The sequence below is a fragment of the Oncorhynchus mykiss genome, chromosome 6 (genome assembly GCF_057628025.1).
Source record: "Oncorhynchus mykiss isolate SJ-2025 chromosome 6, ASM5762802v1, whole genome shotgun sequence".
NCBI classification, from domain to species: domain Eukaryota; kingdom Metazoa; phylum Chordata; class Actinopteri; order Salmoniformes; family Salmonidae; genus Oncorhynchus; species Oncorhynchus mykiss.
Window position 1 is genome coordinate 65,511,480 of NC_143027.1, and position 14,415 is coordinate 65,525,894.

At 45.0% G+C, this 14,415-nt stretch overlaps 1 protein-coding gene across 3 annotated transcripts in view; it reads right to left on the minus strand.

Moving 5' to 3' along the window:
• The window catches only part of LOC110526365 (myotubularin-related protein 13), a 158,413-nt gene that overhangs the window by 81,640 nt on the left and 62,358 nt on the right, over positions 1–14,415 (minus strand). For all 3 annotated transcript variants that reach the window (XM_036980722.2, XM_036980721.2, XM_036980720.2), the window contains exon 3: positions 2,697–2,834. In XM_036980722.2, coding sequence (XP_036836617.2) covers positions 2,697–2,834 — 138 coding nt within the window. The remainder of the gene's footprint in view (positions 1–2,696; positions 2,835–14,415) is intronic.

The following is a 14,415-nucleotide window of genomic DNA, read 5'->3' on the forward strand; positions in this document are numbered from 1 at the left end:
ATGTCACATTACCAGGTTGTTAGCTAGCTAGGTAATATGACTGAACAACATTGTTATCATTCCAGCGATGTGGTTTGTGAAATTATATAAAATGAGCGCAAAATGGCGCAGGAAGGAAAAAAGGTCCGGTAATAGCCCTTTTCTTTGCCGTAAATCTGTAAACACGACTGTTGCGAAGCTGTTTTTACTCTCTGTTCCTGCTGCGTGACCGTGAACTTTCAAAGACCCTCAGACTGGCCTGTGCACTTGGTTATACCAGGGATGAACTTCTATACAATGTATCAACTTTGCTCGCACTGCTCCAATGTATCAAATGTAGAAATGTAACCTGCAGCAGACTGATCAGGGTCTGCATGCCCAGGAGTAGACGAGCAGAAAGAGCGGACGGAGAGGAGAGAAGCAGGTGAGTGATGGCTGGATGGGGATGTGGCTGGCTGATTACAGCGGCCACGGGTGATGTGCGTATGAACGTGAAGTGGACATTCTTGGACCTGCGCATACAAGAGACTAGTGTTGCTTAAATTCAACTTAATGTCTAAACAAAACTGACTTCATAAACATTTTATCATTTGAAACAGTAGTATGCAATTCTAAAATGTTGGCATAATAAGTACCATGACGTTTTGGTACTGTGGTGTAACACTAACTCAAACTACTTTAGCATTTTGCTAACCTTGTTAATAGTGTACATGTGAATATGGAGAACATAGGTCCTGGCTCTGGTACAAACTTTTGCAGTGGATGGTATACTGTATCAAGCTGGTCCCTAAACCATAAGATACCGCAACAGTCACCTACACAGTGAAAAACCAGCCTCACATCTGTCCAGTGTGTGTGATCCAAACTCCTATCCTTATCTGAGCCATTACCAAGTGCACAAAGGGGTCTGGGAACAGTTCCTGGAAAGTAATCAAACCAAAACAGAGAGGTGGGGCCATGATGAAGAGGCAGTGAGGTGACCGGCCACATTTAGCCCTGTAATCAAGACCTCTAACGATCCTGTATTAATGTTTGCGATGACACTGCACTGATCGTTACGGGTGGCCTTCACCTCTTCTCCCTCAGTAGACCGGCCGGCGTGTGAGGAGGACAGAAAACAAATAAGGGAGGATTAAAGTCTGATCACGAGAAGAGGGTCCAGTCGGCCAGAAAGACAGAGTGGACAGCTGCAGGACATCACCAAACAGCGCCTGACATTGGAATTATTCACACTACTGCAGGGCCGGTTATGTAACCTTCCAGCCCAGGCATAGACCAGGTCAGGCTAGAGAGACCCAGTCGCAGCTAACCTAGCCATTATCACGCTTATTTAATGAAGGATGTCGTGGTTTATACTTGGTCTCATGCCAAGGCTTTGTTTGAACTCCACATGGAAAATCAGTGGTTCCACATCCAGGCACAAGGGATGTTTGTGAAAATTGGTCTGATTCATACAGTACACTGTGTAAACTAATGTTAAACTCATCAACATGCTAGGATGTTGAGTCTGAGCATTCATGTAAACAGAATCATCACATCAGAATGTGACATGTCATCATGACCACGCAGTTAATAAAGGTTAGAATTCCACCGGAATTTACTTAAGAGGATATGATCAGATTTCAATTAACTTTTTCATAAGCCTCCTTGAATTAACATGACTAATGGTCAGAAGAATTCCACCTGATTGAATGGGGCCTGTCAAGGAATGTCAGATTCCAATGAACTAAAGGTCACTGACTTGAATGAATATGACTAATGGCCATGGTTGTCATGTGTTTAATATGAGGCAGGGGACACATCCTACTCTTTGATTTTGTCACGACTGTCAGAGACAGTCTGGAGGGTGATGTCAGGCCACAATTAGACATCCATCCAGGCATTCTGTGTAATGTATCAGGGCAAACCTTAGGAGGACTGAGGTCATTGCATTAGTTTATTTCAGGGGTTTGTGAAATTGTGTGGAAGAAAAAACATCAAAGATAGAATTGAATTCATATGAGGATGGGTGCATCCAAGAGCCAGTGCTAGAGGGGATGAGATGTCAGCTCATTGGATACGTTTTTTCTCCCATCACACCAAAACCCTTCATTATGTGAAGTGTTGTTCACTTCATCTCAATTCATCCAGAGTGCTGTTATTTTCCCACTTTAGTGGGTTCTGGAACACATCATGCCGTGACACAAATTCCTAATAGTACAAAAATGTGCCATGCAAGAAAACAAAACAATTACAACATTGAAAAACAAAAAGAAAATCAAAACCCCCCCCAAAATTCCAAAGAATTAACAAACAGCCCCTGCTGGATGCTCGGAATCAAGTATTAAACCAGAGAGAGAAGCTTGAAATGATAAAGAAATGAACGGACATAACCCCGTGCTGCTTATCGAGAGATGCATCAACCTGCCAGCCGAGGCAGTAGGCACTATCTACTATACCGTGGTTCACTTATTTTGCCCTTATGACCAAGATCCTAAACCCAGGACCTGCAGGACGTAGTCCTATTCAGCAAGTGTGTAAGTGTTTAAAGGCATGAAAATTCCCTAAATGTCTAAACAGACGTATACGTGATTGCTTTGAATAAGGCAATTATGGGTAAGCTGTAACAGATATACATTAGATTTTATATAACATTTAGCATAATGCCCTTGTAAGTGGATAAGATATGCATGAAGGGGAGTTGGGTTGAGGTTGAGGAGTACAACAGGCCATCTCACCTGCAGGTTGACCTCTGCCTCGTAGAAGGTGAGGCAGGAGCAGTAGTGTCTGTCTGAGTCGATGTCCGTCAACACCACCGTGAAGAAGGTGGGAGCTTTCCTCTCTCGGGACAGCCTCCATCCTCCTGGCTGGCAGAACTGGAAAAAACACAAAGTATAACACACCATTATACATGAGCACCTGTACTGGAACAGTCTGCCCTCAGCGTGCAGATAAAATGGGGGCAGGCAGAGTACAGGGCAGGCAGAGTACAAGACACCCTGTGGCGTTTCCAGATTTGTTACTGGAAGCCAGTGTTGTTGTGTTGAGAGGGGAGCCCCAAATCTAGCCCCCCGTGTCCCCAGGAGATCCTCTGCTGGTAATCTTTCAGTATGAATGGGGAAGTATTAAGTTAGTTAGGGGGCCATTGACGCCATTGTCGATGCACAGGATGTCCCGTTTCAGTGCATTAGTACTACTGCTGAATACTCTCACCACAGAGAGGGAAATGGCTCTGGTTCACGTTCCTCACAGAGAGGGAAATGGCACTGGTTCACGTTCCTCACAGAGAGGGAAATGGCACTGGTTCACGTTCCTCACAGAGAGGGAAATGGCACTGGTTCACGTTCCTCACAGAGAGGGAAATGGCACTGGTTCACGTTCCTCACAGAGAGGGAAATGGCACTGGTTCACGTTCCTCACAGAGAGGGAAATGGCACTGGTTCACGTTCCTCACTGCTCGTCAGAGGGGTTTGATATCAGTCTGGTTCTAGGCACAAAGAAAAGTATGAGGAAAGGTACTGAAACCAAAAGTACTGACTTTCACTGTGAAACAGTAGGCTGCTATGTGCTCAGTTAGATAAGCATTAAAACGTTTAGGATAAGATGAACATGACTAAAGTAGGATTGTATTGGATAACACTGGGATTAACATGAAGAATGTAATAGTGGATATTTAGGCTAACTCTGGTTGTTCAAGCAGGAAATCCCATGTTATCATTAAAACATAAACAAGATAATGACTAATTGACAGAAAACCCCATTTCATTTTAAAAAAATGCACCACTTCTTCCTTTTTCTGGGACAAAACGTATCAGTTAGGGATCCTGTTGTTTTAATCTTTACTCCACTACTGAACCATCTCAACTTGATTTGTAAATGTTAGAAACAACACAAAATAAATGCAATCTAAAGGGAAAACGGAGTACTGGTGAGCAAGAGAAGGGAGAGGTGATGCAAGGGACGGAGAAGGGGGAGAGAGAGAGAGAAATACGGGAAGATTAAAGAAGAGGAGTGCAGATGGATAGAAAAGAGAGAGATGTGCGAGGATAGAAACCATGCAGGCATAGAAGAAAAACAGAGAAATGATGAGGATGATGGAGTGTCGAGAGCAGCATGTGAGAGGCAGGCAGGCAGCCAGAGTGAGTAAATCTTGTGTGTTTGTGCTGGAGGCCGAGCTGGCCTGGCTGTGGGACAGTATATGTAGACTGCTCCTCAGGCGTTTCACTGGGAGAACATTGGACTGACGCAGGGAGAGGAGAAGGGGGGGACGAGAGGATAGATAGAGGGAGAGAGAGAAAATAAAATGAAACGATAAGGTGGGTGGGTGGGTGGCGTAAGATAGGATGAGAGAGAGAGGAAGAGAGCGCAATATAGGAAAAGAGAGAGGGAGCTGTGCTCGACTAGCCCGGGGGCTTGAACCAGGATACCACCATCCTCCAACAGACACAATAGACAGCAGGAAATCTGGAAAAGCTGCATTGTGGGGGAGTGTCATACATACTGGGCCAGGGCCCAGACAGGACCTAAGGACAATTGCAGATAACTGTGAACACATCCAAAAATATTCTAAGTATATGTCATTAATCACTGTCGGAAAGGAGATAAACAGCATTCGGACTGCATACCTTGGGAGATAAGTGGAGATACGATAAAATGGGGGATGGAAGCAGAGGTGTGAGTGTGTAGGAGGAAGAAAGGGGTATTGTTTTGCTTAAATGATACCAATGGCCATCTTCTGCAAAGCTGTTATGCTCACACTACCCCGGAGGTCTGAGGAGAGGCTCTGGACTGGGTTTCTCCACGTGCCGAGTGCCTTTAGTGGGCTGAATAACAGCCAGACAGTCTACTACCTAACACCAATGGAGATATCCTATCCGTTTTCACATGCCAGTGACTGACTGGAAGGCAATCATGTTTTGAAGGATTTTCTCTCTGTAAATATTAGCTTAGACTCAAGTAGCTAGACTTACTAGGGAGTCTGAATATGGAAAAACAGACTGAATAAGAGTTGACTGGCAGGGCCTTTAGTCACAACATCTGATACACTAATATCAGCACCAGTAATATGGGTGGAGAGGGGGAAAATTGAATAAAAAGCAGAGTAGATGAGGACTGAGGGTAGTGGGTTCAATTCCCAGGACCACCAATATGTAAAATGTCTGCAGGCGCTTTGGATAAAAGCACCTGCTTAATGGCACTGTATATTATTATATTAACCAGAGGACAAAGAGGAGGATTACTTGCATAAAAGAGAAAAAAAACAAGTCCAATGACCAGTAGCTGTCTAACTGACAAAGGAAAAAGGAGCTGAAAACTTACTCTACTGTCAATCATTCTATAGTAAGAAGAAGCATGCCCTGAACGCGTGTAGTCTCTCTTGCGGTGTGATCTGCCCCCCACACACACACACACACACAGAGAGAGAGCAGAGCAGTGATTCTAGGCACCACTCCAGGTAGCAGCTCCAGGGAGCCCCTGCCTGCCGCCAGCTGTGACTGACACACACAGTACCAGCAGACTGTTTGGAGAGATCAAGCAAAATATGTTCACTGCAGTGCAACAGGTGCATGGCTTGTCTAGAAACATACAGTGCAACGTACTATATATAATATATATATATATATATGGTGTACGGACACGCACGCACACACACAAGCTGAGTCATGGCGAGGACAGTCCCTGGTCTCAAATTAGACCACAGTCAAGTGACAATGGAACTCATTGGGTAACCGACTCTGGGATCTTTGTCCTTTAGCACATTGTTGCCCTGCCACCGATTGAGCTCTCTGCATCATGTGGCTCTGTGTGGCATGGCTCCCCCCTAGTCCACCCTCCACCCTTTCAGATAGCGACACTAGATCTGCAACTTGACCTGCTAAGAATCGGCACAGAAAAGCATGGGGAACAGTCCCACCGAACTGAAGCCTAGTTTGTGGTCAGGGCTGTATTCTAATACTGTGAAAATGTACTGTATGCAGCTGTAATAACTACACAGGGGACAAACAAACAGCTATGCTGTGGGCACTGGGGCTGAAACTCCAGACCGTCAGTCAGGGACACACACACTGGGCAGTCTTTACAAGGAGACAACCCTAGAAAGAAATCTGATGCAACCTTCACTTGTGTTGCTACAGTTGAAAAATGGGGAATGGAGTTAATATAGGCTTATGACATAGTATGAAATGGTACATCTCCACGCCTCAAATTCCAAGAAATAAATACTGGTTTCAAAGTTTGATTTCCTAAGTTGACATTGCCAAACAAACAAATATCAAAGTATTCTTGAGTTCCTCTGTATGGTAATAAAATGTAGATGTCTCCTCCCTTCTGAGCATTAACAAATGTGACGCAAGACTGAACTGGGTGAAAGAGAAGGAAGTCTGGAACTGGAAAAAAAAGGACAAGTTGATGGGAAAACACTTTCCCAACTCCACCGACAGGAATGAAGAGCATTCCCAGGGTGGAATCTCTCCAACACAACATTCTCTGTCCATTTAGACTCAGTAGATTTAAACCAAGTTTACCTGGCCGGTTCTGATGAGAATACTACACAAGAGCAATGTATATCGAGATCCAACTGTCTGAATTAAAGCCTTTGAGGACATTTTGTTGACCAAATACATTAAGTTCTATTATCCAACTAGAGTGGCTGACTAGGTAGGTATTTGTAAGGCAACAAGGTAAATGTAATGAAGGACAACAGTAATACCGCATGCTGCATGAGCATAAAACATGTTTCCAAAACAAAGTGCATCCAACCGATGCCAGTGAAGTGCTGACAGAGTCAAAGCAAAGTGATTGCCAAGACGTTGTGGTCAGGACAAAAACACGGCAACAGATGTGTTGTGTCGTGTACGCTCCTCTCTCTTTCGCTCCCTCCCTCTCCATCTATCTTTGAATTCCATCTTATCCTCCTCTATCTCTTCCCGCTTCACTTCGAGGGCCTGTTTCTCAGGAAGACAAGACAATGACTTGCAGGAAAGTGGTGTCTGAGGTGAAAGGGGGTTGGCCGGAGGTGAGCGGGTCATTACCGGGCTGCAACCTGGCCGGCCAAGAGATCTGCTGCTTTATCAACTCTGGAGGATGGACAGGACAGTGGACAGAGCTGAACTCCAAACATGTGCCAGGGCTATTTGAGTTTCCCCAGCAGCCGGGGCCACACAGAGCAGCCACATGGTAGGAAGTCTTGAGCTGAGCCGAGATGGAGGCTATATTCATAGGAGGCCAGGATGAAGACCAGCAAACAGGAGACACACACACACAACACTTCCTGAGAACATCTTCAGGGTCAGCGCGACACAAACAGAACGAAACAAAGCTAGCCAGCTTCAACCCACAGGTACCAGAGTGCAAAGTGGAGCTCAGGTAGCCCTGTGATGTACTGTAGGCCAACTGGTCTGACTGGAGAGCTCCATCACACTGCAAGCGACTGCTCACAACTGGCATCGCACATCCATCCTTATTTCCCTCGGTCCCCACAGCTCTGTGGTTCCCTGTGATCTGTTATGCTACCCGGAACATATGGTTCATTTTAGAGATGGATATTTTTAGCTGGTCATAAAGGACCGCAATAATTCAACAGATAGCTAGGCCAGGAAGATGGGGAAGAGAGTAATAGGCTAGGAGGTCGATGTCTAAAACTGCAACGTGTACAACGTGAAGAATTTCAGGGTCCATATCTCATATGGCGATCATTTCTAGAAGAGGGAGGGGGGGGCAAAATGTAATTTGTTGTGCTAGCAACATGAAAAAACCGACAGCTCTGCCGAGTTCCTCACATCCAAAGTCTCATGGGAAGATTTCTTCACTTGGGGGTGAATACTTTGGATTTATTTAAAAACACAATAAATTAAAAACATATGGCTGGTTCACCACATGTAACTTATTTCAATCCGAGATGCATTAAAAACGCAAAAAGAAGAAGGATTAGGCATTCCTTCTCTTAAACCAATCTACTGTCAGTTTAATTTCAGCTTAATTCTGCTCCAATCACTGCAACCGCTCAAACCTCGCCTTGAGCACTCATATGCTATTTACTATACTTAAGGGTGCCCCAAACCATGAGGTGAATGTTTGTGACCAGATATGGACTTTTTTTTTTTGAGTTTCGTTTTAGGGAAACTAGGTTAATAAACCTAGTTAACTAAGGTTGCCTTAGTAAGATCTTTCAAACACGTGTTTCCTGGGGAAAAGGCTAGAACTACATGCCTTTCCAACATGTGACAAGCGGATGGAGTGTAAGTTCAGAGAAGACTCGGCTTCAGTGCTGAAATCCACCTCGACAGTCCAAGAAAACTCCATGGATTTTCCCCGAGACCGCTGATGGCGGGATATAAGCAGAGCCTGGCTTTTCCATCTTAATCCAAACCTGACATTACGCTGTCTCCATTGTTGTGCTGAATCCTCACACACTCTCCCACACACACACACCCCGTGGATGGCGCTGGCCTACAGGTGGAGTGCTGTACCCTGCTCTCGGACCTGTGCTTAATGCACAGCCTGTGAGATGCGCCCCATTCATTGGTTTGTAACACATTGATTAACACAATGAGTTACACATTCATGACAAGCACAGTTATGTAACACGTATAGTTAACTTTCAAGAGCTTTACTGTGCTTCAAGAATTCACTCATCGTTATATAGTTCTTAGTGTGTGCAGTGCTGTTTACAGTTTATTCTACACAGTTGTGTGAAGCAAAGCAAACACAAAAACAACAACAGGTCGGCCCATTTGAAGAGCACAGTGTGTTTGATGAGGAGACAGCAGAGGGTAAACAGCTTTGTCTTGGGCCGTAGAGAAACACAATGTGCTTATGCGTCAGCCTGTGGAGCCCCTGCCTGGGAGCCCTGTGATAATGTCCCTGGGACAGGTGCTTCCTGCCGGGCCCAGGCCCACTCTCTTCTCCCTATCGCTGTCACTAAGTCACCCTCCAACCGTGGCCTTTCTTCTTTTTATACCTCCGCTTTTGTTTTTCACCTGAAAAAACAGCGAGCCCCCCCAACTTTATATTATTAGCTCACAGAGTTATACACCCCTCACGAGGACCAGTAGCACGTTCTACTGTTGTGGTACCACCCCAGGCCAGGAAGACAAAAGTGAGTGTGTGCTATATCCCTGATGGTGTTTTTTCCAGTGGCACTTTTCACACTCTAACACAATGGCAGTGCATTACACAGGGGACATTGGCCTTTAGTTTTCCAGCTGACTGCCTCTCCAGGGCTCTGGGTCTACGGTACTGCACTCTGCCCGCCACACAGGATGAGGGCTGTGGGAGGTCAATGACCTGGCATTGGAGAAAGACGGCCTCAGACAGGGTCAAGGACTGGTGCCGTTTCATACTTCATTTAAATAGCAATACATGACTGTTGTGACATGCTGCTATTAAACACAGCAGTTGAGATAAGTCAACAATACAGCATTTATAAACTCAGCAAAAAAAGAAACATCCTCTCACTGTCAACTGCATTTATTTTCAGCAAACTTAACATGTGTAAATATTTGTATGAACATAACAAGATTCAACAACTGTGGCAAACTGAACAAGTTACACAGACATGTGACTAACAGAAATGGAATATTGTGTCCCTGAACAAAGGGGAGGGGGGTCAAAATCAAAAGTAACTGTCAGTATCTGGTTTGGCCACCAGCTGCATTAAGTACTGCAGTGCATCTCCTCCTCATGGACTGCACCAGATTTGCCAGTTCTTGCTGTGAGATGTTATCCCACTCTTCCACCAAGGCACCTGCAAGTTCCCGGACATTTCCGCGGGGAATGGCCCTAGCCCTCACCCTCCGAGCCAACAGGTCCCAGACGTGCTCAATGGGATTGAGATCCAGGCTCTTCGCTGGCCATGGCAGAACACTGACATTCCTGTCTTGCAAGAAATCACTCACAGAACGAGCAGTATGGCTGGTGGCATTGTCATGCTGGAGGGTCACGTCAGGATGAGCCTGTAGGAAGGGTACCACCGCGTTCCCTGTAACGCACAGCATTGAGATTGCCTGCAGTGACAACAAGCTCAGTCCAATGATGCTGTGACACACCACCCCAGACCATGACAGACCCTCCACCTGCAAATCGATCCCGCTCCAGAGTACAGGCCTTGGTGTAACGCTCAATCCTTCGACAACAAACGCAAATTCATCCATCACCCCGGGTGAGACAAATCCATGATTCGTCAGCACTTTTTGCCAGTCTTGTCTGGTCCAACGACGGTGGGTTTGTGTCCATAGGCGACGTTGTTGCCAGTGATGTCTGGTGATGACCTGCCTATTGCAAACAGTCTGAGCACTGATGGAGGGATTGTGCGTTCCTAGTGTAACTCGGGAAGTTGTTGCCATCCTGTACCTGTCTCGCAGGTGTGATGTACCGATCCTATGCAGGTGTTGTTACACGTGGTCTTCCACTGCGAGGACGATCAGCTGTCCGTCCAGTCCTCATGCTTCCTTGCAGCATGCCTAAGGCACGTTCACGCAGATGAGCACGGACCCTGGCATCTTTATTTTGGTGTTTATCAGAGTCCGTAGAAAGGCCTCTTTAGTGTCCTACATTTTCATAACTGTGACCTTAATTGCTTACCGTCTGTAAGCTGATATTGTTTTAACTACTGTTCCACAGGTGCATGTTCATTAATTGTTTATGGGTCATTGAACAAGCCTGGGAAACAGTGTTTACACCCTTTACAATGAAGATCTGTAAAGTTATTTGGATTTTTACAAATTATCTTTGAAAAGACATGGTTCATATAGCACTCTTAGCTGGTTAGGCACAAGAACTGCTTCTGTTAGACAACAGGGAGCTCTGAAACTGGGCTGGAAAATGTGAAACATAGGTCTCTTCTGCAGGGCCACTGGTGAACTTTACCCAACTATGGTATCTGCAAAGAAGCTCTTGTGACAAGGGGAATGGTTTGAGTAAAATGTCTGGGTGTCGTGGTTTCACCCGTGGACCTCTCATACAGAGTGGAGGCAGACAGAAGGTGTAGGACAAGACACCGTGATTTACAGGTGGGTCATGTCAAGAGAACGGATATTCCAGACAAATTAGGACATCTCTTAGCACTGCGAGGAATCTCAGGTATGTCCGCAGGCATTTTGGTCTTGCAGTCAGCACATTCCCACTGCTCCACGTAAACAGAGGCGGTGGCTGGCAGGGGAGAGCCACCATGGAGCTGGGCAGTGAGGAAGGGGAAGGCCACAGGAGGCTATGTGGCTTCTGAGCTGTGCTCCTGTGCCAAAAGCTGCGGCTGACTCCCCTCCTGGCTCCTATCCACGTATTTTCCAGTTCCAGCTTCAAGCCCAGGACGGACAGAGAGGAGGACCGTGGACGGTCTCACTGCTCAAATGGCTTGTTTTGATTCAGTGGAGCAGGAATTAATCCCTTGAGTATATTTCCGTTTTATGGAGAAAAAAAAAAAAGGAAATAGTGTGTTTTGGTGTGTGCGAGCACAAGAGTGCTTCTAATTACTCCAACAGAGGGGTTTGTTTTGCTAAACTGTGTAACATAACTATGTGCTCCCAGCATAAGTAAGTCTTCAGACTACAACATATTAGCTCCATGTATCCTGAGTATTCACATTTCCTGATGAGCTCACTGTGGTTTTCATCATGGACAAGGCTGCCATGCACTCCAGCCCACTGCCAGTGCCGTTTCCTGGGGATTTTCTGTTTCGCTGGCAGCCAAAGCATTGATTACTCATGAACATCTTCCTGACAAACACATGATTCTATTATCCCCGACTTGGACGACATCCTGTATGTGGAATGCACTGTTGTATTTACTTTTACAAACATCACAGGAAAGACGTGCTGTGCGACATGTCAGCATTGGTCACTCAGTCTGGTGAAGTAACCAGCCAGCCCAGCACCTATCCCTGGGTCTCTGGACTGGCCAGGAGTACACAGCAATACTGCAACATGTGGCAAGCTTCCTAGTCTGAACCAGATAGACTAAGCATGCTGTTTCAGACCCTGACACCCTGAAACAATAACACCCAGATGCCTTTTCCCCCAATACCCCCCAGTCAAGATCAATCCACTTGCGCAGGTATTCCCAAACTGGGATACAAGATTAACATTTTTTTAATAAAATATTTTTTTAAATCTTCACATTTTCAAACAGCCCATTTTTATTTTACAATGGGGCTATACATTTGGGTGAGGTTTTTTCCCCACTCGCCTAAATAGCCTCATTTCACTGCCTAAAATAAAATTAAACCATCTAGTGTTCAGCAAAATAACAACAATGTCAAATAATTAACATCCAATCACATTAACTGTTACTCTCTCGTGGGAATTCCACTAACGGTCCATACGTAGCCAAACGTAGCTGCTGCTCATGTTGGTCTTTGTACTGATGGCGCAAAAGCCATGACAGGGAGACATTGTGGAGTGCTAATGCGCGTGCAAGCAGTTGCTACCGATGTCACTTGGGTACACTGCAGCATCCACCGAGAGGCTCTTGCTGCCAATGGAATGCCTGACAGCTTGAAAGACGTTTTGGATACTATAGTGAAAATAATTAACTTTGTAAAAGCAAGACCCCTGAACTCTCATGTATTTTCTGCACTATGCAATGATATGGGCAGCAACCATGTAACACTAACAATATACAGAAGCGTGCTGGTTATCAAGGGGCAAAGTATTGACATGATTTTTTTTTTTATAGAGAGAAGAGCTTAAAGGCTTCTTCAATGGCCATAATTTTCACTTGTCTGACCGCTTGCATGATGACGAGTTTCTCACACGATTGGCTTATCTGGGTGATGTTTTTTCTCGCCCGAATGATCTGAATCTAGGATTACAGGGACTCTCCGCAACAAAATTGAGGCTATGATTTAGAAGTTGGAGCTCTTCTGTCTGCATTAACAAGGACAACACACAGGTCTTTCCATCATTATGATTTTTTGTGTGCAAATGAACTCAAGCTTACGGACAATGTCAAATATGATATAGCAAAGCACCTGAGTTGGGTGCGCAATCACGCAGTTACTTCTCCAAAACGGATGACAAACTGGATCCGTTATCCCTTCCATTCCCTGCCTCCAGTCCACTTACCGATACCGATATATCTGAACAAGAGAGCCTCATCGAAATTGCAACAAGCAGTTCTGTGAAAATTGTATTTAAAAATCAGAAGCCACTGCCACACTTCTGGATTGGGCTGCGCTCAGAGTATCCTGCCTTGGCAAATCACGCTGTTAAGACACTGATGCCCTTTGCAACCACGTACCTATGGGAGAGTGGATTCTCGGCCCTCACTAGCATTAAAACTAAATACAGGCACAGACTGTGTGGGAAATGATTTAAGACTGACTCTCTCCAATACAACATTGCAGAGTTACAGTATGTGCATCCTTTCAAGCACACCCTTCTCATTAACCTGTGGTGAGTTATTCACAATTTCCGATGAACAAATAAGGTTTTATATGTAAGATGGTTAAATAAAGAGCTAAATTATTGATTATTATTATTTGTGCCCTGGTCCTATAAGAGCTCTTTGTCACTTCCCACGAGCCGGGTTGTGACAAACTCACACTCATTCTTATGTTTAGTAAATGTATCGTATAGTGTGAGTGTGTGGCAGGCTTACAATGATGGCAAAAAACAACATTTGAGAGTGCACTGACCCTGGTAAAAGAGGGGGTACGCAGCTGGAGGTTGAATGTTTGAAGGGGTACGGGCATATAAAAAGTTTGGGAGCCACTGCACTAGCACATAGATATGCTAACCTTAGTCACTATCCCTTCTACTGCCCACTCTGCACCAACAGTATACACAGTCTGAATAACTCCAGCATCCTTCCCGGAAGTACGTGCCACATTCCACATTACAACAGGGATTTGGGGGAAGACAAGAGAAATGAAACAAACGCTTACTGGTCAAGTCTGGTCAAATTCCTTCATTAGAGGAAGTCAGGCCCCAAGGAGGAATTTTTTGTTTTATATAGGTACACCGTTTTGTAAAAACAAAACAAGCAGAGGAAGATTAAAACAGTGTTTTGCTGTTGGTGACTTCAAAGAATGTGTCAATTTATTTTTTACAGTCATGACCAGATTACATTCTGCTCGTGTACACTATGAATTCCACTTTAATTTAAACTCAGGGGGCAGATGATCGAGCAGCACGAGGCCTGGTAATCAATGCAGGGGGCAACAGTTATATCAATCTCTTTATAGTATTGAGGCAAACAAGTGGCAATGAGTGTCAGTTGGAAACATAACCTGCATCATAATTCATTAATTCCCCACGCAGCCAGGTGAGGAAGGAGGGAAGTAGGCAAATATGCACAGAGACCCTACAAACCTTCATCAGGCAAACTAAACATTGCCCCTATGGATTAAGCAATGCAAATAGTTACAAATAAAATAAATGATATCAATCCATTGCTAGCACAATATGCCATTAAAATGCAGATCATTTTAATGAAAAAAATGCACACATGAAAGTGACACCA